We start from the raw sequence: 21,416 nt of genomic DNA on the forward strand, positions 1-21,416 counted from the left end.
CCCTGCTTCTTCTCACTCCATGAGTGTCCGTACGACGAGGAAGCCCATGACTCGCTCCACGTCACTATTTCGGCCGTTTAAACGCCTCGTGAACACACCATTCATCTCACAAATTAGCTCTTCTCACGGGGGCAACCTATCTGCAACAATGCCTGATATCAACATGTAATGGAGTGCTTCCCAAAGACGACGATAAACGGGTGGTGGGCAACCCGGAGAAAGCCTCTCTCTCTCTCTCTCTCCATCCCCCCCGCACTAATCCGGCAGCTGAGCGGGTCTCGAACGATGGGAGCCCATCATGTGTCCAATAGGAGACGTTCTAGAGGTGTCGACATGCGATGACGCGATTGCGCGGCGCAAATCCGCCATCATAACCTGCCGCTCTGAACGCTTTCGGGGAATCAAAAAGGGCGCAACTGAAGGATTTTCCCACGGCTCTTTATCTCGCGGTAATGCACGTGTGAGGGTCCCGGGCCCGGGAGACTGGGTCTGGCTGCCTCGAGGTTATTTTATCTTATTTTAAAACCCCTTCTTCAATTCCCAGCCACAAGTTGATGCGCAGCAGAACGTCCGTAAGCAAACTACACGGAAGACTTCCCCTCGCCCCCCCCCCTCATGTCAGATTACGAGGGAGACGCCAGTTAAGGGAATCGGGGATCATCAGTTCCAAGTTTCAACGACCGCCGCAAGTTGGGGTATTTTTCCGGCCCCCTCGTCGTCACCATGTCGCAGTACCGAGCCTACGACAAGGACGACAGCGTCCCTGTCATCGAGGCCACTGGCCACAGCGGATTCGGAGGCGGCTACGGGGACGACTCGAACTCGACGGATGCCGACTTCTCCGCCTTTGACCCGCACAGCGGCGTCAAACGAGGCCTGAAGACGCGGCACCTCAGCATGATGGCCCTGGCGGGCATCATCGGCCCGGGCCTCCTGATCGGCGCGGGCGGCGCCCTCTCCAACGGCGGCCCGGCGGCCCTGCTCATCGGGTTCGGCGTCATCGGCATCATCGCCTTCAGCATCATGCAGAGCCTCGGCGAGCTCACGACGCTGTATCCCACGGGCGGCGCCTTCACGGGCCTGGCGGACCGCTTCGTCGACAAGGGGTTCGGCGTCGCGCTCGGGTGGAACTACTTCATCATTTGGATGTGCGTCCTGGCCAACGAGTACAACGTGCTGTCCAGCATCTTTGTCTTTTGGAGTGACAAAGTGCCCTTGTGGGGATACTTTTTGATCTTCTGGGTGTGTTTGGCCCCCTCCCCCCCTTCAAAAATGTGTTTTTCTTTTGGCGGATGAAAGGACGGACGAAACTAACAACTCCGTCAAGACTCTTTTCCTAGGTTTCCAACTCCTCGGCATCGAGGCTTTTGGAGAGGCCGAATTCTGGCTGGCCCTGATGAAGCTCATCGGCTTGGTCGCCTACTTCCTTTTCTCCATCGTGTAAGTAACCAACTGCTCATCTTCTCAAAAAAAAAAAAAAAGATTAAACAAAACGAAACAAAAAGAAACAAAAGCCTGTCTATTTTTTTATATGCCCGCTAACAGTTCACCTCCTTCTTTGTAGCTACGCCGCTGGAGGGATTCCCGGCCAGGACGCCCTTGGATTCCGATATTGGCGGGATCCCGGCGCCTTCACCGACGGCTTCCGCGGCGTCGCCAAGGTGTTCGTCTTCTGCTCGACCTTTTACGCCGGCGTCGAGTCCGTCGCGGTCGCGGCCACCGAGACCAAGAACCCGCGCGTCGCGGTGCCGCTCGCCATCCGGCAGGTCTTCTGGCGCATCATCTTCATCTACATGGGCTCGGCCTTCTTCTTCGGCCTCACCTGCCCGGCCAACGCCGACGAGCTCGTCAACGGCGGGTCGCGCGCCGTCAAGAGCCCCATGACGGTCGCCATCCAGAACGCAGGCTGGGAGGGCGGCGTGCACCTCATCAACGCCTTCATCTTCGTCACCTGCCTGAGCGCCTGCAACTCGTCCATCTTCATCGGCTCCCGCACGCTTCTGTACATGGGCCAGGACGGGAAAGCGCCCAGGATCCTGGGCAGGACGGACGGCCGCGGGGTGCCGATCCCGGCCATCGTATTCACCAACCTCTGCGGCGCCCTGTCCATGATGAACATCAGCACCGGCGCGAGCAAGGCTTACTCGTACATCGTCAATCTCAGCGGCGTCTCAACTTTCCTCGTCTGGGGCTCCATCTCCTTCATCCACATCCGCTTCCGCCAGGCGTGGAAGGCCCAGGGGCACGCCGAAAGCTCGCTGCCGTTCGTGTCGCTGTGGTACCCTTGGAACGCCTACTTCGGCCTGGCGGCCAACATCTTCCTGGCCATCGTCCAGGGCTGGACGACGCTGTCGCCCTTCGACGCCGGGTCGTTTGTCGACGCCTACATCCTTCTGCCCCTGTTCCCCCTCATCTGGTTCGGGTACAAGTTCTGGTTCAAGACGCACTTCTGGCGGACGAGCGAGATCGACCTGCTCTCCGGTCGGCGGAGAGACCTGGACGAGTCCCGGGAGATCGAGACGGGCGAGCATGATTTGGACAGACTCCCGTGGTGGAGACGGCTGCTGAAAAGCTTCTAGATCGATCGACTGGAAAGCTAGTGAAGTTGTGGCGCGCGGCCTTTGGTCATGGTCATGGTGTGAGATGTCGGATCCGAGGATGGAAAAATGTGTCTTGTCTTCGCCGTCATATGCTACACTTACAAAATAAGGCAAGGCGGTGGCGACCACGCCCCCGACCGAAACGTTGCGAAACGTTTAAGTCTCTGGATCCCGGCCGGTCACTGGTGCCTCGACGGATTTGATGTAGTTTATATTCGATACCCCTTAGTTGAACGTTTGAAATGACGAAAGCCTCCGATCCCCCATTTTCTAGTTACACTCTTGCATGCAGACAGTATCGTCGTTCACTCTGGAGCCAGGCATTGGATGGATGGTGGTGGTGGTGGGTGGAGGGTGGTGTTGGTGGTGTTGGTGATGGGTGTAAAGTAAAGCCCGGGCCCCCTTTTCGCATTCGGATGCGTTTGCGCCAGATGCGGCGGTCCTTGGGCATCCATCGGACTCGGTTATGCAAGTCAGCTGAGACGAGAACACAAAGAATTCAGGGTCCGAATCCGAGTCCCGCCCCTTGGTTGCATACCCCGGGTGTTTGGACCCTGTGCCATGTCGGCTTTAGTTGTGTGGACATAAACGGCCGCAACTCCGATTTCTCCATCAGCATCAACATCAACATCAACACCACCACCCGTCGTCAGATGCCCTGGCACGAGCAATCCCGTCGCTTCTTGGAGAATGAAGTGTGTCTTCTTCATTCGCAATGGGTCCCGTGTCAGTAGTCTTGAGCATGTCAAACAATCTGACAGGCAGACAAACGCCCTCGACTCCTGAGGACATCACCCGCAGTCTCCAGCTTCAACTTGCGCAAAGCCCGGCGGCCGGAACTGGACTGTCAGCGACAACGTATCGACACCGACGAGACAAACGAAAAGCGCAGCACGAAGATCCGACTTGGAACGTCAAGAAGCCCACCGGAGCAGAACCCGGGCCGGAGTCGTCACAGGCCGTCAAGAGGCGCGGACAGCAGGATCCCGGGTTCGGATTCGCCAGTGAGCTGCAGCAGTATCTCGATGTCCTACGGCAACACGAGGTCGAGACCATCGACGTCCTGAGCCCAGCACCGTCTACGCCGCAGGAGCCCGAAGAAGCTGTGACGTTCGCCCCAAACCTGCCGTACCCCGTCATCATCCCGCAGCGACGATCCGCGACGACCCGCGCGCGGGGGTTCGTCTGCGACTACTCGCCAGCACTACGGAGCGCCGGCGTCGGCGAGAAGTCGTTCTCGGGCTTCATCAGCCAGCTGAACAGGGTCGCCGAGTTGAAACCGCGCGCCCATGCCGTCAGCTTTGGCGGATTCGCGGACGTGTGCGCTGGCATGCGCCGCGATCCATTCATGTCCATGGCGGTCTGCAAGGCCGTCGAGATGAAGAACAGCCTCGGGAAGCCCACGGTGATGAACAAGTTCATCACAAACATGAACGACGAACTCTTCAAGCCGAAGGGGCTCGTTTGTCTTCTCATCACCTGGGAGGTCGAAGAGCCGGTAATATCGTTGACGGATCGCAGCAATGGGGGCAGAAGATTGACGTCGGCAAAAAATGAACCGAAAAGAAGAGTCCAGTGGCCGGATGTATCCATCAGTACGACTCAGGCGATGAGCGCAATTGTATGGCCTCAACCTGCCAACGGAATCGAAAGAGATGGCAATACGCTCTCAGGGGCAGAGACCTCAACGATGACATGGAACCAAAGCTACTTCCCAAGCCCCGGCGGACGACCCATTCACAGCCAAGAGGACCAATGCGTAATGGCACACCACGTGGGAGAACACTGTAGACCTCAAGTGGGAAACATACAGACCGAACCCCGATTTCTTTCGGCAGAAACGATACCTTACAAACAGGTCTCCAGTGGGGGCGACCTCTCTTCAGTCAAGCCCGGCGGTCAGACAGCCTTCAACGTCTCAAGCTGGCGTATGGCCTTCGAACAGCAGGAAGCAAGTGAAGATAGTACAGGCTCTTTCTGGGGTTTCGACACCTTCGTGTCTTTTGAAGGTGCCCAGCAGGTTGCAGAAACGCAGCAGAAACCGTCGACAGAGGCGGACGATCCAGAGCCTCGCAGTAATAGCGTCGCTTCGCCCTCCTTCACTACTGGAGCGTTCAAGGTTGTAGAAACAGTAGGTCCATCACAACAGGGTTATATTGAATGGGCTTGCTAACGACGCTCTCCAGGACTCGTTGTGTCTTTTGATTACAAGTATGCCTTTAGCATGAGGCAAGAGAATCGTAGGGACACGGACGCTCGCCATCGCATCGTAGGACATTTGGATTGACTGGGCATCGCCACGGAGTTGTTGTGTGTTCTTCCGCGAGAAGAAAGGTTTTCAGCACCCACCGGAATCAGGTGTACACGACCATGATGATCGAAACGTGTAATGATTAGAATCTGTTCAGAGCGGTTGTTGGAGACTGCTGGCCTTCCTGCATTGAACGGGATCTAGGTATCAGTGAAACTACTTTAAAGACTGTCAGAAGCCCCCTTTTTTTTATAGACTATGGGCGACTGATTCAAACGATGCAAGACCACATCATTCTGCATAATAGTCTGCTTCTCGCTCTCTTCGAAAACGGACAGTGTAGGACCTACACGTCTCGAACCCCGCAGACGTAATGAAAACCGCCAGGTCGCGTTCGCCCAAGCCCAGCAGTCTGCATCTTGCTGGAGGCGGGTATTCTGTGTGAAGCTACCGGGCACTCACTGCCCACCACTTCAAGGCCTTCTTTTTTCTGCTTTCGTTTTGATTTGCAGGGCCGTCTTGAGAGCGTCCTCAAACAGCTCCCAGGTCGCCGGGTCGTGCTCCGAGGGAAACGACCGGAAGTGGCACCTCACCCGAGTGAAGAGTTCCTGCGCGTCCTCCCGGTCCCCTTCCATTTCGAGATGGTCCGTGACGTCGTCCAGGAACTGGTCCCGCCAGATGGTCGACTCCGTGGCGAACAGCTTCCGCACGCAGCGGCTGGCGACCGCCTCGTAGACGAAATCAGACCGCGGGAGGTCGTCGTGGTCGCCGATCTGGAGGCCCTGGGCCAGCCTCTGGCGGAAGAGCTGGGAGTGGAAGGTTTGCCCCTGCTGCTTGAGGTGGAACATGACGCGGTGGTAGAGCTGGAAGGGCGTGATGTCGTAGTCGGCCGGGATCCGCGCCTCGTCCTCGGTCTCGGTAAGCCCCAGCAGCCCGTAGACCCGGTCTCGCGGGTCCGTACAGTGGTAGTCTTTGGAGAAGGCCAGCAGCCTGGTGAGGCGCGGCCGCGCCCCGAACCCGGGCTCCTTGTCCGTGAACGAAGGGCGCCTCGGGTCCGTCTGCCAGGACCTCCGCAGCCTCGACAGCTCCCTGCAGCTCTCGACGTGCTTCTCGATGCTGTGGTGGTGCTCCTGCTTCGACAGGTGCTTGAAGCCCAGGTTCGTCTGCTGCGAGATCCCAAAGGGCCTGAACTGCTGCAGCGACGCCCAGGAGATGGCGGACGAGCCGCACAACACCCACAGCTCCTTGGCCAGGGTGAACTCCTGCACGATCCAGATCCGGGACCAGTACGGCCGGGAAACGAACCACTTGGCGTCCTTGAAGGAGAACTTGCGCTTCCTGGTCCGCAGGTAGTGGTTCCGCTCCCGTCGGGCCGTGTGTTTGAGACCTCGCAGGTAGTCGAACAGCAGATCGACGCCGCCGCCCTCCGCCAGTCCTATCCAGGCGATGACGAGATGCGCCGTCGAAAAGATGTCCTTCATGAGGCCGACCTGGTGGCCGCGCTCGGAGGTGTCGTCTTGGTTGACGCAGATCGCGTCGATCCAGAAATACAGCGGTAGCTTGGCGCCGGACTTCTTCTGCTCCGAAATGCAGTTGTCCGCGTTGTTTGCGATCCGCGCGAGCTGCTGGAGGGCATGCCACAGGTTCTCCCGGACCCGGAAGGCCGCCTCGTTCACTCTGATTTCGTGGGATGGCTCCGGGCTTCCCCAGACGTAGGATACCGCGATGAAAGGGGGCGCGTCATCAAGTGGTTGGGCAGTCAAGGTGCAGCGAAGGGTCTCGTTTTCCACCGGCGGGTGGATTTTCAATAGTCTGATTGACCTCGTCCCACGCTCCAAGCTTGGGTAAAGGGCGCCCGTGGAGGTCATCGTTCGACGGACCTCGAGTCATTTGACGACTTTTCACAAGAATTAGACGGCCTGCGCGTGCGTAAATGAGGTTCTTCCTAACGTTCGCGTCTTGTGTACAGCGTATAGTCTGTTTGATGTTGAGAAGAAGTATCGTCCCCTCCCTCCCCTCCCCCCGCTCCCATTCTGTACTCGGGGTTGCGTCGATGGGTTGCCCAGGCATGCACGTGAGTGGATAATTCACCTTGACTGACCTAAACGTCACTTGATCGGGGTCGAGCAAGGCAGCATATGAGGGAAGTATTGATGCGCCATTGGCTGCATGTGAAGAGTCAGCACTTAGGGGTTTCTCTTGGCCCCCAATATCGCAAATGTCGTAGCATAGTAATCAACTAATAACGATCTCAGCTATGTAGTGTCTGTCTAATTAGAAATAAAGGGTTTAAAATTCCTGGAAAGTATTTGTTTGTACTCAATGATATAAGTCGCTTATTATTCATCCGGTCCAATTGCCTTCCCCCCCCCCATCTTCAGCTTCTGCAGACCTTGCTTAGCTCTTCTAATCTCATTCAGTATTGCGTCGTTTTAACGGTATTCGCTTGGCCTCGATCATAGGGGAAGGGGTTTAACGGAGAACTTATCCGGTGTTTACTAGACTTCTTGCTTGGTTGATTTTTCTTTCATAGAGCTGAAGTATGCAAACAAATTTTTTGTTTCCTGATTTTAGTCAATCCCGTTTGACAATCACGTCTAGTCAATCGCTTCAACAACTCATCAAGAGAACATCGTCTCACAGTTTGTGACAAAAGCATCAGTGAAAGATGGTGCATATTAGTTCTCTACATGTTAATTAGACTTTAAGCCCGACACATCTGCCCACTGGGCGCAACGTTCCACGCCTCGCTGCCCACGCCCTTGAGCACGTAAAACAGCGACTCGGGATCCCACTTCTTCTTGATGGACAGCAGCTTGGCGTAGTTGTCGCCGAAGAAGGCGCTCTGCCAGTCCGGCTGCCTGAAGTCGGCCTCGTTCATGTACGAGGCGCTGCCGGGCGTCACCGACTGGATCAGCGGCATGAACTCCTCCGTCATGCGCCTCTGGGCGGCCTCCATGTCGGCCCACGGCGCCGCGTTGTCCCAGTTGGTGATGAGCTGAAGCTGCATGACCGCCTTGCGCCACGCCGGGTGGACCGAGTTGTCTGGCGCGCCGGTCGGCTTGTTGTACTGGCCGACGCTGCCGGCGAGGAGGACGCCGTTGGCGGTGAGGTTCCGGACGACCTTTTGGTACTCGTCGTTGTTGGTCTCGATGACGTCGCGGGGGATCAGGCGTCCGCCGAACTGGTAGCGAGCCACCTCGAGGTTGCCCTGGGGCAGAGGGCCCATGTAGGTCGCGTAGTGGTCGCGGTACGAGAGCTCGCTGTAGGCGATCGGCAAGGTGATGCCGATCTCGGCCAGCGCCTTGACGAAGGGGGCGAGAACCACGTCGCGAACGTGGGCGGCCGTCGAGTTCCAGACGGTCAGGGGACGGAGGACCAGGAACTGGGAGTTGTGGAGGAACACGGCAAAGGCGCCGTGGTCCGTCATGTTGGGCAGCAGCTCGTGGAACTTGGAGACGGCGGCGTTGAACTTGTCGGGCGTCGTCGTCGCGGCAAGCAGCTGGAAGGCCGCGCCGCCGACGGTCTCGGCCTTGTAAGCGCGGACGGTGACGCCGGTCACGACGCCGAAAGTGCCGCCGCCGCCGCCGCTGAGGGCCCAGTACAGGTCGGCGTTCTGAGAGGGCGACGCAACGACGGTCTTGCCATCCGCGGTGACGACCTGGAAGGCGAGCGTCTGGTCGGCCCCGAGGCCGAACTCGGTGGAGAGAGCGCTGTGGCCTCCGCCCTGGATGAAGCCGCCAGCCAGGCCGACGGTGGCACACTCGCCCGAGACGACGGCGAGTCCCTTGGCGTGCGCCGCCTCGAGGATCTCGTAGCCGAGGACGCCTGCACCGACGTTCACGGCCGGGCCCGAGTAGTACTTGTCGGACCAGGTGGTGAAGTCGACGGTCTTGAGGTGGTTGGTCCAGATGGCCAGAGCACCAGCGCCGGTAGAGCGACCGAGGAAGCTAAGACAAAAAAAGGTTCAAGGGTCAGAGAACGATTCTGGACCAACAACAGAGGTAGGTGAACGGCAGGGTCGGTGTCGGCCCGCCAGTTCGTAGCGTTTACTCACTCATGGCCCGTGTTGCGGACAACGACGCGGAGGTTGTTGGCCTTGGCGAACTTGAGAGCGTGGCTAACATCTGCCGTGCAGCGGACGTCGACGGCGTAGCTCACGTAGTTGCCGAGGGTGCAGGGGATAGCTCTGTCTGTGAAGGGATCGCAGGACTGGTTGGCGAAGTAGGTCTGCATCACAGAAGACGAGGAGGGGATGCTAAAACAGGCCCTGTCAGTCACACCATTGTCTGTCGTCGCGTCACATGTGGTGGTAAGAGCAGGAGACGAACTGGGTCAAGGGGTTCGTCCAGGATGACTGCAGCGCCGCGCAGGCGGCCGCATCGTATGTGGGATCGTGGCAGGGCGACCCGATGGGCTTGGTGGCAACGAGACGGCCGCCAACGGTAGCGTTCAGTGCGTCCCAGGAGACGGTCGACGGCCAGCACTTCTCACCAGGCAAGCAGTGGCACTGCTGCTTGGGAGCGGCGGCGGCCGACGTGAGGGTAGCCAAGGCGGTGGCTACGGCCAGATAAGAGATCCTCATGATGATGGCTTGAGTTGGACAAATAGCCAAGAGAGGTAGAGAGAAGGTAGGGAGGGGTGATAGGTCAAGAGCAAGCCACCAAAAAGTGTGTGACTGGTTCTGCAATTCATATATCCCTCGCATCTAACCATCTAGCTCCACGCTCGCGAAGGGCGAACGAACCTCACCCCTGAACTACACAAGGGCGATACCTCGGCCTGCGACGTATTCCAGACTATCCGTACCTAGGGCCCCCTTTTTTTTTTCTTTGGTTACCTGCCTGTCGATGGACACCAGTACGAGGGGTTTACAACGTCGCATGAACCAACGGGCTGCTGTTATCAATGTTAAGATCGATAGACTGCGGGCTAGATGCCCCAAACTGGCCCCCAAACCGGGACCGACTGGAGGCTGGAGCACGCGGACTTACAGCAACCCATGTCCTACTACATCCACTTATCGGGGGGCAAGTATCTGAGAGCTTCCTGTTACGGAGCGCAACATCCGGTTGCCACTCGCGCGTTGCATGGATCACGGGGGATAGGGCCGGATACGACATAAGTTGTGGAGATCGGATTGAGGCACCGGGTGGCCCCGACAGGCCCGGCGTCAATCTTCACGTGGGGTCGACCCTTTTTTCGATATCTATTCCGTTCTCCATTCCATCCCACAGCAGCCCACAGCCCACAGCCCACAGCCCACAACCCAGAGTCCACAGATCTTAAGTTGATTAAGATTGATTAAAAGACCCCAAAGACTAAAACGACAACAACGGGAAACCTGAGCCTCAGCCGGGTTTGGAGTCAGGTTGGTTGTTGGCACGGCATGTCCAATTACGAACCAGCAAACATACATATCGGAACCCGAGTATAGATGTCGTCACGAAGCGAATGCGGATGCCGCCGCCACGTGCATGCAGAATTGTTCTCCAACGGTATCTGTACTGACCTGACACACCTGGTAGGGGACTAATTTCCGGGATCCAGAACTCGTTGCGGTGCTGTGCTGCGCCGCCGGTGATTTTGCATCTTTACCTGCGCCTTTTCCTGCAGGGGCTCTTGGCTGGATCGGGGATGGTTCCCGTTTAGGGGTTGCCAAGGACCGTAGAGCCGCCCAACTGCATACGACGAACGGTTGTCTCGGTTCTGTCTCTGGCCTAGAAGACGTGCTAGTCTCGTCTTAGAGGCTGCGTGTTAAGAGACGCCCCCCTCTCTCCGAAGGGTGTCTCTCAGCCGTATGAGAGAGAGCCGACGCGTGTGTCGCCCGCACCGCACCGCACCGCACTGCAGGACCAGAAACATTCAACTGAAGGAACAGCGTCTCATCGACCGAAGCGAGGGAGAGACAAGGTGGACTAGCGCCGCCCTTGGGATTCTTGGAAGAGGGCGATGGCGAGACGATATCCCGGGGGACCTGGCCGGCTGCCACATGGAGGACCGGGAATGTCGTTCCCACGCAGAAAAGAAAGGATAAGGGCCATACGCCGACTTCATTTATGAAGGGATGATCATCCGGATCACTGGGAACCCGCCGCCCCCAACACGGAAACCTCCTTGCAAAAGCAGTAAAGAAGAAAAGAAAAAAAAGAAGGGCAAACAACATGGCATCCTTCCTTCGCCTCGTGTTGGTGTTGGTCCTTGGCGTCCTCGCCGCCGCCGTACAGGCGCAGGACGCATCCTCCAGCAAACCCGGCTACCCGGCCTGTGCCGTACGTTTTTTTTCTCCCTTGGCTTTGAGTGAATTTTATTGTTACTGTTTTTTTTTCTCTTTTTTTTCTTTTTTTTCTTTTTGCAATTTGCAATCTGGTTCCCACCAGAATCTTCCGCGCCAGATCTCATGTGGCTCACAAAAGAGAGACGAAATGAAGTGAAGCAAGGGAATTAAAAGCTGACGAGACTCCAAAACTACAGACGAAATGCATCGCCAGCGCCTTTGCCGGTGGCTTCTGCGCTCCCACAAACCAGACCTGCATCTGCACGAATGAGCAATTCCAACACAACGTCACTCTGTGCGTATCAGTAAGCTGTACGATACCGGAGGCTCTCGGTACGTTTTAAACCCCTTCCCTCCCTTCCCAGCTCTTCGCCATGTCGATGAGGTTTTGGTTTGTCGTCTGACCAGGAACAACAACCCGCAGCCACCAAGAATGCGAGCCTCACGAACTGCGGTGCCCCCGTGCACAACCGAGCCGAATCGTACGTCGTCCTCTCCAACACCATGGCCATCCTCGCCGCGGTCTGCGTCATGAGCCGGTTCGGCTACAAGATCGTCTTCGCCGGCCTCGACGTCGGCTGGGACGACTGGTTCGTCATGGCGACGCTGGTCGCGGCCATGCCCAGCGCCGTCATCACCGTCCACGGCACGACGGCCAACGGCCTCGGGAGGGACATCTGGACGCTGGAGCCCCAACAGATCACCAACGTGCTCTTCTACTTCTACATCATGGCCTGGCTGTACTTCCTGCAGGTGACGCTTGTGAAGCTGGCCATCATCTTCTTCTACATGCGCATCTTCCCCGCCAGGGAGGTGCAGCGCGTGCTGTGGGCGACGACCGTCTTCATCGTTGTGTGGGGCTTCGCCTTCGTCGTCGCGGCCGTCTTCCAGTGCAAGCCCATCCACTACTTCTGGACCAAGTGGGATGGGCTGCACCAGGGCAGCTGCGCCAGCGCGAATGCCGTCAGCTGGTCCAACGCCGCCATCAGCATCGCCCTGGACCTTTGGATGCTTGCGATTCCGTTGTGGCAGCTGAGGGCTTTGAAGCTGCACTGGAAGAAGAAGGTGGGAGTGGCGTTGATGTTCATCGTCGGCACGTTGTAAGTTTTTTTAGTTTCTTTTTTTTTTTTTTTTTTTTTCCTTTTGTCCCATATGTTCGATGTCAGCTAACGTTTTTCCCAAGTGTGACCGTCGTGAGCATCATCCGCCTCCAGTCTCTTGTCGACTTTGCCAAGGGATCCAACGCCACCATGGACTTCATGGACGTCAGCATATGGAGTACAGTCGAGATCTGCGTCGGCATCATATGCGCGTGTCTGCCCTCTATCCGTATGATCCTAGTCAAGCTCTTCCCGGGCATGTCTGGCTCGACCCTCCGGAGCAAGGGGAGGCAGTACTACCAGCAGTACGGCAGCGACGTCAGGTCGAAAGGAGCGCGGAGCCAACCGCGCACTGTCGGGGTGGTCACCGTGGACAGGAGCAACTCTGTGCATGATGTCGAGGACCGGCACATCAAGTTCCAGAAAACATTCACAATCTCTTACAGCGATAGCGACGAGACGGATCTTGTGCCGATGAAAGACATTCAGAGGCCGGCGAAGACTCATCAGTAGCTCGAGAGGAGATGTTTAGACCGGGAGGATTTGGACTTGGAACATCATAGAGAAGCTAGATATCTTTAATCAATGAGTAACGACTCGCTTGGGAACTTTATTATCTTTGAAAAACCCTCAGTAGTGAAAGGCTACCTACATGCGTGCTCTCCCTATGCCTCGAATATCGTATTCAGGGTTGGTTGGGTTCTCAACCCTTCACACGGCATAAAAGAAATAAGATTATCTGCAAGGTGACGAACGAGAGCAAAAAAAAGATTCCGAAACCGAGAATCGAACTCGGGGCTATGCCTTTCCATTTCGCAGTTCAGGTCTACGACTTGAGAGGGCATCATGTTGGCCACTACACCATATCGGATGTGGATATCTTGAATGGGTCTTGAGGGAATTATAGAGCTAACCCCACTCAAACCCAGCAAGCCATCTTTCAAGTTGTGAACGGTGATCTTTTGCTTTGTAGCCTTACTTACGAGTGGCGCGAAGTATTCAGCTATCCAAACTCTATTATACTGACTGCTTATCGACTTGGGGATCTTATGAGAACTTAGAGCGAACAGAGCTTTCCCCACCCTATATTCTCGTCCATGAAGGCAAATATAACAGTTGGAAGTAAACCTGATAACATCAGCCAATGACATTATCAACTCAGCAGTCGCATTGACTTGCCAATGTGCACTTTATCAAACCTGAACATTGGTCTAGGAACCATTTTGGTCAGGGCCAGCATTTCTTCCACAATGGAGCGGTGGCAACTGGATGGAACAACAGAAGACAATGTTTCACAACATTGCAGTTGAAAAATGGTGTTTTCAGTTGGCTGTAATTATTAAGGGTCAGACAGCTTTGATGTGGTGGCTCTACTCTTGATAAAAAATCTACGGAGACACACCGGCTCCTCGGAAGCCCAACGGACTCATTCTAATCGTAGTAGCCGGTTTAAGAAACATCGATGATATTAACCACAATGACCTTGGAAGAAATCAAATGGTTCGAATTATGTACCAGGATGCGTTCTTGAGAGAAACCTTGCAAGCAAGAAATAGCAGGTCATTGCCAAACACTCCAGGAAGCGGTCAAGTCAACCATACATGTGTGACATCTTGTACAACGAAGCATCAATTTCTTGGGTCAAATAAGGGATAGGATAGTTTATTGGAGCATGAGAGAATGATTCATGTTGGCTTGAGGCAACAGCAACCCATGTTCAGTAGTTTGATCAACCGGGTTCTGATTGCTAGTTGATGACCACTTTGTGACCCAACCTTTCACAGTCCTCAAGAGGAGTTCCAGTAAGTTGTGTCGACCCAAGAGGTCCACCCGGGAAGAATGGAGTCAATAGACACAGCGCTCGACAGCTTCTTGGCCCAGCTGATACGGGTGCCGCTCGCGCCCGTCCCAGTGTTGCCGTACTCGGCGTAGTACACGTTGCCGGTCGGGTTCGTGCCCCATGCGGACCAGCCGACCGGCTTCACGACGTTGCTGAGGTCCGAGTTCTGCACGACGGTGCGCGCGTACTCCCTCCACGGGCGGCCGAGGACGGTGGACTCCTTGGCGACGCCGGCGCCCGACTTGGCGGCGATCTTGGACTTGTTGATGACGTACCAGTAGGCGTCGGCGGTGTCCCGGCCGCTGGCGGTGATGTACCCGGCGCCGTTAATGGCGATGGTGCACTTCTCGAACCAGGCGTTGCCGTCGTTGCCGAAGATGAAGTCGACGGCGCCCTCGATGTAGCTGTTCTTGTAGACCTGGTGGGGCTTGTTCGTGTAGACCGTGTCCTGGTACCCGACGAAGCTGCAGCCGTAGTACGCCTGGTACTGGCCGTTGGCAGAGACCGCTAGGGCCTGCGAGCCCTTGCCGTAGCCGTTGACGAGGTTGACGTTGTAGAGGCTGAAGTAGTTGGTGGCCACGCGGAGGGTCGCGGAGAGGTCGTTGCTCCCGGCGGCAGCGGCGGACAGCGAGTTCGTCAGCGTCACCTGGTTCTTGGTGTAGTCCTGGTCGTTGGTGGTGTAGGCGTAAATGACGAGCTTGCCCTTCAGGCTGGGGATCGAAACCTGTCCGGAGTACGTCCCCGGCTGGATGAAGATTGTCGTGGTAGCAGTGGAGCTGGTTGAGATCGAGTTGATGGCGGCTTGGAGCTAGGTAGTAGCCATGTGATTAGTATAAAGAGGTCATGGTAAAAGCACCACCAGTGGACTCTGGAGGGGCGTTTATCGGAATTCCATGAGACTGTGACTTACAGAAGTAAATTGACCGCCAGACTTAGCAACAACAATAGAGCCAGAGGGCGGCGAGGTCCTCGAGGCAGCCCAGACGCTACCCGCCAAAACGGTGAGGGACGAGAGAACACTGAAGAACTTCATGATGCTGTTGGTCTGGAAAGAAGAGTAGTTGATGTCTCTCAACAGATGGTTTCCCTACGATTGATCAAGGTCCAAGTGATGGTTAAATATGAAATATGAAGACACACATCTTTGCTGCTACGTAAAATGGATGCGGCGAGGCCCTCCGTGTCAAGCTGGCAAAAAGCTTGGCTGCAGCGGATAATACCCGCCAGTAGGCATGCACCACACCCATTTCGTCCGGTCGAGTGGCATCCTCATCAACCGTCGCTACAAGTCACCCCGACGCTAGCTTTTTGACGACCTTGGAATAATCCCGTCCACTCAGCTGGAACAAGGGATGAATACCGCACGAGTAAGTCGGACGGCAAGGCCGCGGTGACGGGGTAATGCGGTGCTGGAATAAGAAAACATATTCAGGTGAGCCAAGCCGGACAACGAGGTCGGCGGCGACTCGCCTTCCTCTTCAAGAAGAATAGTGGAATTGTCAAGTCAAGTAGCGTATGCAAGCTGAAGTCCACATTTCACTACTGATTAGGGTAAGACGTTGTTTTTATGGTTGTAAGAGAATCGTACTCATGAGCTTTCTTCCCTTCCTCCCTTCTCATTGTTGGACACTTAACGAGTATTAGTTATCGCAATGGTTTTCTTTCGTCTAAGCATAACTTGGCTGAGTATACGTAGGCAACAGAGGGATCTGTGACACCATCTACAAGGAGCTTGCGAGTAGACACCTTCTGACAGAGTGCATGTAAGGCATACAGCATTGCTGCAAAAGACATACGGGATACTTTGTGCTATGTAAGGCTCCGTAAAGTGGATTCTTCATACATTGCCAGGCATGATAACATGAGTGAACCTATCTCTTACGAGATATCTACCTCAAAATACCACGGGAGAACCCGATCTGTTACGTCTTGGAATCCGCCCACTTACTCTCGAGACCGGATTAAGAGCAAACAGAGGCCTTGGGGCCCGCGTTAGCTTTGACATAGGCAGGCACGTCCGCAGTCGGGGTGAGAGTGTAAGAATAGTAGCTCTTGGGGTTGAAAGAGGTGCCAGAGTTGGCCGCAATAGTTCCGGTGCAGCTCTTGTACGTGTTCCCAGACGCGTTCAGAACGGCCGCGGCGTCCTTGGTCAGCGGGTTCTTGGTGTTCTCGAAGAAGACGTTCTCCACCCGCGCGTTGGTGCTGCCACGGGCATAGTGGCCATAGGAGGTGATGCCGTAGAGGTAGTTGTTGTACAAGTGGACCTGGGCGAGGTTGTCGGCGGAAGGGTTCCGCTGGTTGGTCTTGTCGAACCAGTTGTGGTTGATGGTGCCGCGGGCCGAGACGTTCTCCGTCCAGCCGATGCCGAAGTTCTTGTCGTGGTTGCGGAAGATGTTGTTCGAGACGGTGAAGAAGGTGGTGTCCTTTCGAAGGTCCAGCAGCCCGTCACCGCCGTTCTCAAAGAGACAATGGTCGATCCAGATGTTGCTGACCGTGTCGGCTTGGATACCGTCGCGGTCGTTCTCGACGCCGTCGTTCAAGTTCGTGTGGCCGATCTTCAGGTTTCGAATGATGACATTCTTAGCCCCGTTCAACCCCAATCCGCCTTGCAACCCCAATTAGTTTTCAAGAAATACTTTAAGAGGGTTTCAACACGAAAACTCACCCTGGTAGAGTTCGCCAGATGTGCCGAGACCGATGACGGTCTTGTCACTCGCAACCTTGATCTCCTTGCCGAGAGGCGTGATGGTGATCCGGCCACTAACTTTGATCACATACTTTCCGGATGCGCTGGCGTACTTCTCAAGATCCGCCTGGGTTTTGACGGTAACTTCTGTGCCGCCGGTGCCGCCAGTTGTTCCGCCGTTGAGAGAAGCGAACCCCGGAGCGGAAGCCAGGCAACCCGTGGCCTGCCTCTCCACAACGCCGCCATGAACCGCTGCGGCCCCTTGAAGGAGAACGAGAAGAGAAGAAGAGAATCTCATGTTTAGTTTTGGCGAAATGATGTGCGTGCTGTGTCAACCCTTTTCCGGCTTATGCTGAAGAGTTACGTCGCCATGAGTTGTGCAGTGGGACAGTGAGTTTATAGGACTTTTGCAGCTCAATCGTCGGTCTCCGGGAGAGTTTCATGCTTCCTCTTCTCGATAGCTCATGTTCATCTCACTAGGTACTGACGGCGGAAGATTTTCACGGGTCACCTTTAGGCTGAACGCACCCCGGGCTTGGCCGATCTTCGATCCACGCCAAGCGAAATGGCAGGTCGGCGATGTCAACAGAAAAGTCGTGGCAGCCCGCGAGCACCTTTTAACAGCACCAATACCAGCTGTCGAAAAGCGTTCCAAGTAGATCTATGGGCGCCGAGAGTGTTGCCAAGCACATCCCGTGATTCAAGGAGGAGGGGTCTTGATGTGACGTTGTGTCCGGACGACGATCAGGACAACTAAAAACCCACCAGTTGAATGATTTTGTTTTCCCCGCATCACCATCACGACATTGACATTCCAGCGCACAAAGTCCGCCAATAACCAAACAGGTGCTTCTGGACCCTGAAGTTGATGCCGTTTTAGGGATGCTGATCGCCGCTCTGATTCAATTCGGCGTCATGGAATCGTTCAGAGGTTGCTTTTCCATCTCTGGGCACCCAACTTTCAAGAGGACCAGATTTGGCGAACGGGAAGGCAAAAGAAAGGTTAAAAAGATTAAGACTCGGATTCTGTTAACTTCCTCAAGTTTCAGCACTGAAGTCGCTACCACCAGTGTTTAGGTTGATTGTAAGGTTCTTGTTGCTCCCATAGTCTATGTGTCTATATGCTCTTTATGCTGTCTATGTCTTCTATGATATTCATTAGGATTCGTTCGACTCATTTGGCTTCCATCGTTGTGCCTGTCTCTACGCTTTTACCGCCATCTCTGCCTTGCGGGCGAACCGTATGCCCAACACGCAAGCGAATCCCGCCATTGCCATAGCACCGGCATAATACGCAGCCGGTCTGAAACTCTCGAGGCCGTCGGTGTCTCCCGAGAGAGAGTAGAGTCCGGAAGCAATCGGCGTACCCTGGTTCAAGTTAGGGAAGACTGTTGATCGGCGGAGGGTCATTGAAACTTACGAAAAAGAAGCCGCAAAACCATGTCGTCCAGACCACCGGGATGATGCTGAGCGTGTTCTCGCCGCCGAACGTGGCGCTGATCGCAATGGGCGTCAGGCTGAAGAATGCACCGCAGCCAATGCCGTTGAAGACGAGGTAGACGGCAAATATCCCGATGGAGCTCGAGAGCGGCCAGACAATGAGAGAGCTGAGACTCATGAAGAGGATGCAGATGGCCAGGCTCTCGACGGGACCCAGCAGTGTGTCCGCGACCCATCCCGCCAAGATACGCCCCAAGGTGGAAGCCAGGTTCCAGGCCGCCAAGATGATGATTCCGGTCTCCTTGGAGTAGCCCATTGATCTCGAGAAAATTGGGACAAAGTAGGGCGGGATGAAGAGTGGGAAACAGGCCAAGACGGTGCCTCCCACTAGCAAGAGGAAGCGAGGTTGCTTGAAGCGGAACCTAGGCAGTCTTGTTAGTCTAATAATTCCATCACGGGTGTTTTAAAGAACTCACCACTGGAGTTGACGGGAAGACTTGTTCCCAGAGACGGTGCTTCTAGGGAGGAAAAACGACGCAGGGATGGACACCCCCCAGAGGATGAACCCAAGGATACGGAACGTCCAGGCGACATCAAGATCCTTGACGAGGAAGTTGGTCACGACGCTCATGACCGCAGAGCCCAGGCTGCCACCGCCGAAGACGAAGCCCATCGCCAAGGCTTTGTGTCTCTTGAACAAGCTCATTGGAGCAGTGGAGACCGACTGTGATCCATGCAAAGGTCAGTCGGGGGGCAATTGACTGAAAGCAGTGTCTGAGCAGAGCCAGACGGGAAGCGGGTACTCACAAAAACACACAATCCACCGCCGAGGCCGAAAACGAGCCCATGCAGGAAGAACAGCGCGACGACGTGATGGGTCGCGAAACTGGCGAGCACCTCTCCGAGACCCATGAAGACACCGCCAACCAGTGCGGCGAGTCGGTATCCTATGCGGCAAACGATCTTGTCCGAGACGATGCTGAAGCAAATCATGAAAGAGGTCGCCAGGGAGCCGACGAACGTCAGGGTCGTCAGACTCGAACCGGTCGTCTCGACGAGCCTGACCTGCATGATGCCCCAAGAGTAGATGACTCCGAGGTAGACGAACATGGTCAAGGAGGAGGCCACAACCGTGATCCACGCTTTTCGGTCGTCGTACGTTTGCTCATCTGACTTCGCTGCCGGGCTGGTCGACGGGCCGTCGCTTGAATGATCTGTTTCGTGTCCATCTTGCCTCGACTCGGGCGGCGCGCCATGGTAGACGGGGCTTGGGGTTCCTTTTTCGGGATCCATGATGACAACACAACAAATTAGTCTTATTAGATATTATTGTAGAACTCGGTTTCATGATGGATGGAAAGTCATGTTCGAGTTTTCGTCGGCGGTAGTTTATGGGATTCTCGAAGGGGGGTTGGAAATCGTATGTTTGTATTAGTCGGCTTTCGGATCTCGGGTTTGGTTCAGAACCGATATCAGATTTTCTTCTTCGCAGAGCTTTTCTGACGCACGCCACGTCATTTGCGACAATCAATTCTATCATGCTTCTAGTGGGTCTTTCGTGGAATCTCTAATACTTTTCGATCGACCCCCGGCTTGGATCCCGTTTGTGCTCCGTGTCCCGGGAAGAAAGCAGCCGGTGTCGAGCCCGATCTCTCGGCTTTGAACACTAGCGCCGAGAAATGGGTATATTAACTCGACTCAGACTCCAACTTCTTGGAGAAGAATCCCCCCCCCCCCTTGGCTGCATTTCTCTTGCAAAGTTCTAACTTGTGTTAATCAAAGATCACTAATTGGCTATCACAACAATGGCTCCCGCGAGAGACGACGAGCTCTTCACGCCGGCCACGGCCTGCCAGAACCCCACAAGCCTCAAGTCCAATGGCGTGGAGGGTCGTTTGATGCACCGCTCCTTGGTCCAGCATCCCTCAATGGTTGAGTCCGCCAGCGGGGTCTATTTAAACCTGGCCAACGGTCAGAAAGTCATCGACGCCTGCGGCGGTGCCGCCGTTGCGATCATCGGCCACGGCAACGAGGAAGTCATCCAAGCCATCACCGACCAGGCCCGGAAAGTGAGCTACGTCCACACACAAGCGTACACCACCCAGCCGGCCGAGGAGCTCGCCAATGTCATCCTCGACGGCAACCCTCACGGACTCGAGAAGGCCTTCTTCGTCTGCAGCGGAAGTGAGGCCGTCGAGTCGGCGTTGAAGCTGGCCCGCCAGTACCACTACGAAAAGGGGCAGCCGCAGAGGCTGCACCTCATCGGCAGAAGACAGGCATACCACGGCAACACCATGGCGACTATGTCCATCTCCACCGTCGCGGCGCGGAAGGTCCCTTACCACGGCTTCGGCTATCCCCACGTCTCGTTCGTCTCGCCGGCGTACGCGTACCAGTACCAACGCAAAGACGAGACCGAGGATGAGTTCACAGCCCGGCTCCTGGCAGAAATCGAGGCGGAGTTCCAGCGAGTTGGGCCGGGTAACGTCATTGCGTTTGTGGCCGAGACCATGGTCGGAGCCACCGCGGGATGCGTGGCGCCCCCGGTCGGCTATCTCGCGGGTGTCCGACAGATCTGCGACAAGCACGGCGCCCTTCTCATCCTCGACGAGGTCATGTGCGGCACCGGACGCACGGGGACGTTCTTCGCCTTCGAGCAAGAGGGGGTTGTCCCTGACATCGTCACCGTCGCCAAGGGACTGGGGGGAGGCTACGGTCCCATCGCCGGTGTTTTGATGCACGAAAAGGTGGTCGCCGCCTTGAGGCAGGGCTCCAACGCCTTCAACCACGGACACACATACCAGGCGCACCCCGTTGCTTGCGCCGCGGCTTTGGCCGTCCAGAAGATCCTGAAGCGAGATGACCTGGTGGCTCGCTGCGCTCAACTGGGCAAGAAACTGGAGGCTCTGCTGCGCACTGAGTTGATCAACTGCCGATCGGTTGGTAATATCAGGGGCCGGGGGTTGTTCTGGGGAGTGGAGTTCGTCAAGGACCGAGACACCAAAGAGACTTTCGATCCCAAGACGCGCTTCGGCATTCGTGTTCAAGAGCGGGCCTTCGAGAAGGGCGTGGCGTTGTATCCTGGCGCTGGCACAGTTGACGGCTCGAGGGGGGATCACGTCTTGCTCGCGCCTCCATACACGACCACAGAAGAGCAGCTACAAGTCATTTGCCGAGTCTTCAGGGAAGCACTTGAAGAAATTGAGGCGGAAACACTGTAAG

The 21,416-nt window shown here is 55.9% G+C and overlaps 9 protein-coding genes across 9 annotated transcripts; 4 read left to right on the forward strand and 5 right to left on the reverse strand.

Moving 5' to 3' along the window:
• Positions 1-361: 361 nt before the first annotated feature.
• CDEST_09695 (Putative amino acid permease) lies at positions 362-2,865 on the forward strand. Its single transcript, XM_062925854.1, has 3 exons — positions 362-1,242; positions 1,328-1,440; positions 1,565-2,865. The coding sequence occupies exons 1-3, from the start codon at positions 724-726 to the stop codon at positions 2,577-2,579; spliced, it is 1,647 nt and encodes a 548-aa protein (XP_062781905.1). The 5' UTR covers positions 362-723; the 3' UTR covers positions 2,580-2,865.
• A 450-nt stretch (positions 2,866-3,315) lies between these two features.
• Positions 3,316-5,274, forward strand: CDEST_09696 (uncharacterized protein; the record flags this gene model as incomplete). The annotated part of the gene is made up of 2 exons (XM_062925855.1): positions 3,316-4,731; positions 4,787-5,274. The coding sequence occupies 2 exons, from the start codon at positions 3,316-3,318 to the stop codon at positions 4,826-4,828; spliced, it is 1,458 nt and encodes a 485-aa protein (XP_062781906.1). The 3' UTR covers positions 4,829-5,274.
• Position 5,275: 1 nt separating this feature from the next.
• CDEST_09697 (Putative heterokaryon incompatibility) lies at positions 5,276-6,827 on the reverse strand. The gene has a single exon (XM_062925856.1). The coding sequence runs from the start codon at positions 6,717-6,719 to the stop codon at positions 5,325-5,327; it is 1,395 nt and encodes a 464-aa protein (XP_062781907.1). The 5' UTR covers positions 6,720-6,827; the 3' UTR covers positions 5,276-5,324.
• A 621-nt stretch (positions 6,828-7,448) lies between these two features.
• On the reverse strand, positions 7,449-9,484 carry CDEST_09698 (Putative berberine/berberine, FAD-binding domain, PCMH-type, FAD-binding, type PCMH, subdomain 2). Its single transcript, XM_062925857.1, has 3 exons — positions 9,183-9,484; positions 8,909-9,109; positions 7,449-8,801 (listed from the first exon to the last, which is right to left on the reverse strand). The coding sequence occupies exons 1-3, from the start codon at positions 9,434-9,436 to the stop codon at positions 7,556-7,558; spliced, it is 1,701 nt and encodes a 566-aa protein (XP_062781908.1). The 5' UTR covers positions 9,437-9,484; the 3' UTR covers positions 7,449-7,555.
• Positions 9,485-10,775: 1,291 nt separating this feature from the next.
• Positions 10,776-12,831, forward strand: CDEST_09699 (Putative extracellular membrane protein, CFEM). Its single transcript, XM_062925858.1, has 4 exons — positions 10,776-11,123; positions 11,326-11,461; positions 11,553-12,228; positions 12,312-12,831. Exons 1-4 carry the CDS (start codon positions 11,016-11,018, stop codon positions 12,739-12,741), a joined length of 1,350 nt encoding a protein of 449 aa, XP_062781909.1. The 5' UTR covers positions 10,776-11,015; the 3' UTR covers positions 12,742-12,831.
• Positions 12,832-13,878: 1,047 nt separating this feature from the next.
• On the reverse strand, positions 13,879-15,135 carry CDEST_09700 (Putative pectinesterase, catalytic, pectin lyase/virulence factor, pectinesterase, Asp active). Its single transcript, XM_062925859.1, has 2 exons — positions 14,979-15,135; positions 13,879-14,876 (listed from the first exon to the last, which is right to left on the reverse strand). The coding sequence occupies exons 1-2, from the start codon at positions 15,099-15,101 to the stop codon at positions 14,016-14,018; spliced, it is 984 nt and encodes a 327-aa protein (XP_062781910.1). The 5' UTR covers positions 15,102-15,135; the 3' UTR covers positions 13,879-14,015.
• A 684-nt stretch (positions 15,136-15,819) lies between these two features.
• On the reverse strand, positions 15,820-17,350 carry CDEST_09701 (Putative pectate lyase, pectin lyase/virulence factor). The gene is made up of 2 exons (XM_062925860.1): positions 16,734-17,350; positions 15,820-16,673 (listed from the first exon to the last, which is right to left on the reverse strand). Exons 1-2 carry the CDS (start codon positions 17,050-17,052, stop codon positions 16,030-16,032), a joined length of 963 nt encoding a protein of 320 aa, XP_062781911.1. The 5' UTR covers positions 17,053-17,350; the 3' UTR covers positions 15,820-16,029.
• A 492-nt stretch (positions 17,351-17,842) lies between these two features.
• CDEST_09702 (Putative major facilitator superfamily, MFS transporter superfamily) lies at positions 17,843-19,566 on the reverse strand. Its single transcript, XM_062925861.1, has 4 exons — positions 19,002-19,566; positions 18,671-18,918; positions 18,175-18,616; positions 17,843-18,122 (listed from the first exon to the last, which is right to left on the reverse strand). The coding sequence occupies exons 1-4, from the start codon at positions 19,485-19,487 to the stop codon at positions 17,958-17,960; spliced, it is 1,341 nt and encodes a 446-aa protein (XP_062781912.1). The 5' UTR covers positions 19,488-19,566; the 3' UTR covers positions 17,843-17,957.
• A 372-nt stretch (positions 19,567-19,938) lies between these two features.
• On the forward strand, positions 19,939-21,416 carry CDEST_09703 (Putative aminotransferase class-III, pyridoxal phosphate-dependent transferase, major). Its single transcript, XM_062925862.1, has one exon. The coding sequence runs from the start codon at positions 20,000-20,002 to the stop codon at positions 21,413-21,415; it is 1,416 nt and encodes a 471-aa protein (XP_062781913.1). The 5' UTR covers positions 19,939-19,999; the 3' UTR covers position 21,416.

Source organism: Colletotrichum destructivum, chromosome 6 (assembly GCF_034447905.1).
Source record: "Colletotrichum destructivum chromosome 6, complete sequence".
Taxonomy (NCBI): Eukaryota; Fungi; Ascomycota; class Sordariomycetes; order Glomerellales; family Glomerellaceae; genus Colletotrichum; species Colletotrichum destructivum.

Excerpts from the sequence above, each read along its gene's own strand:
- CDEST_09702 (XM_062925861.1), bottom strand. The coding sequence starts at position 19,487 with ATGGATCCCGAAAAAGGAACCCCAAGCCCCGTCTACCATGGCGCGCCG. Across the intron at positions 18,919-19,001 it reads GCGGTGGATTGTGTGTTTTT|TCGGTCTCCACTGCTCCAAT; the intron begins GTGAGTACCCGC and ends CATGGATCACAG. Across the intron at positions 18,617-18,670 it reads TCTTCCCGTCAACTCCAGTG|GTTCCGCTTCAAGCAACCTC; the intron begins GTGAGTTCTTTA and ends AAGACTGCCTAG.
- CDEST_09703 (XM_062925862.1), top strand. The coding sequence starts at position 20,000 with ATGGCTCCCGCGAGAGACGACGAGCTCTTCACGCCGGCCACGGCCTGC.
- CDEST_09701 (XM_062925860.1), bottom strand. The coding sequence starts at position 17,052 with ATGAGATTCTCTTCTTCTCTTCTCGTTCTCCTTCAAGGGGCCGCAGCG. Across the intron at positions 16,674-16,733 it reads ATCTGGCGAACTCTACCAGG|GCGGATTGGGGTTGAACGGG; the intron begins GTGAGTTTTCGT and ends TGGGGTTGCAAG.
- CDEST_09698 (XM_062925857.1), bottom strand. The coding sequence starts at position 9,436 with ATGAGGATCTCTTATCTGGCCGTAGCCACCGCCTTGGCTACCCTCACG. Across the intron at positions 9,110-9,182 it reads TGGACGAACCCCTTGACCCA|CATCCCCTCCTCGTCTTCTG; the intron begins GTTCGTCTCCTG and ends GGCCTGTTTTAG. Across the intron at positions 8,802-8,908 it reads GTCCGCAACACGGGCCATGA|CTTCCTCGGTCGCTCTACCG; the intron begins GTGAGTAAACGC and ends TTTTTGTCTTAG.
- CDEST_09699 (XM_062925858.1), top strand. The coding sequence starts at position 11,016 with ATGGCATCCTTCCTTCGCCTCGTGTTGGTGTTGGTCCTTGGCGTCCTC. Across the intron at positions 11,462-11,552 it reads TACGATACCGGAGGCTCTCG|CCACCAAGAATGCGAGCCTC; the intron begins GTACGTTTTAAA and ends AACAACCCGCAG. Across the intron at positions 12,229-12,311 it reads ATGTTCATCGTCGGCACGTT|TGTGACCGTCGTGAGCATCA; the intron begins GTAAGTTTTTTT and ends GTTTTTCCCAAG.
- CDEST_09697 (XM_062925856.1), bottom strand. The coding sequence starts at position 6,719 with ATGACCTCCACGGGCGCCCTTTACCCAAGCTTGGAGCGTGGGACGAGG.
- CDEST_09695 (XM_062925854.1), top strand. The coding sequence starts at position 724 with ATGTCGCAGTACCGAGCCTACGACAAGGACGACAGCGTCCCTGTCATC. Across the intron at positions 1,243-1,327 it reads GATACTTTTTGATCTTCTGG|ACTCTTTTCCTAGGTTTCCA; the intron begins GTGTGTTTGGCC and ends AACTCCGTCAAG. Across the intron at positions 1,441-1,564 it reads TACTTCCTTTTCTCCATCGT|CTACGCCGCTGGAGGGATTC; the intron begins GTAAGTAACCAA and ends CCTTCTTTGTAG.
- CDEST_09700 (XM_062925859.1), bottom strand. The coding sequence starts at position 15,101 with ATGAAGTTCTTCAGTGTTCTCTCGTCCCTCACCGTTTTGGCGGGTAGC. Across the intron at positions 14,877-14,978 it reads CTGGCGGTCAATTTACTTCT|CTCCAAGCCGCCATCAACTC; the intron begins GTAAGTCACAGT and ends GCTACTACCTAG.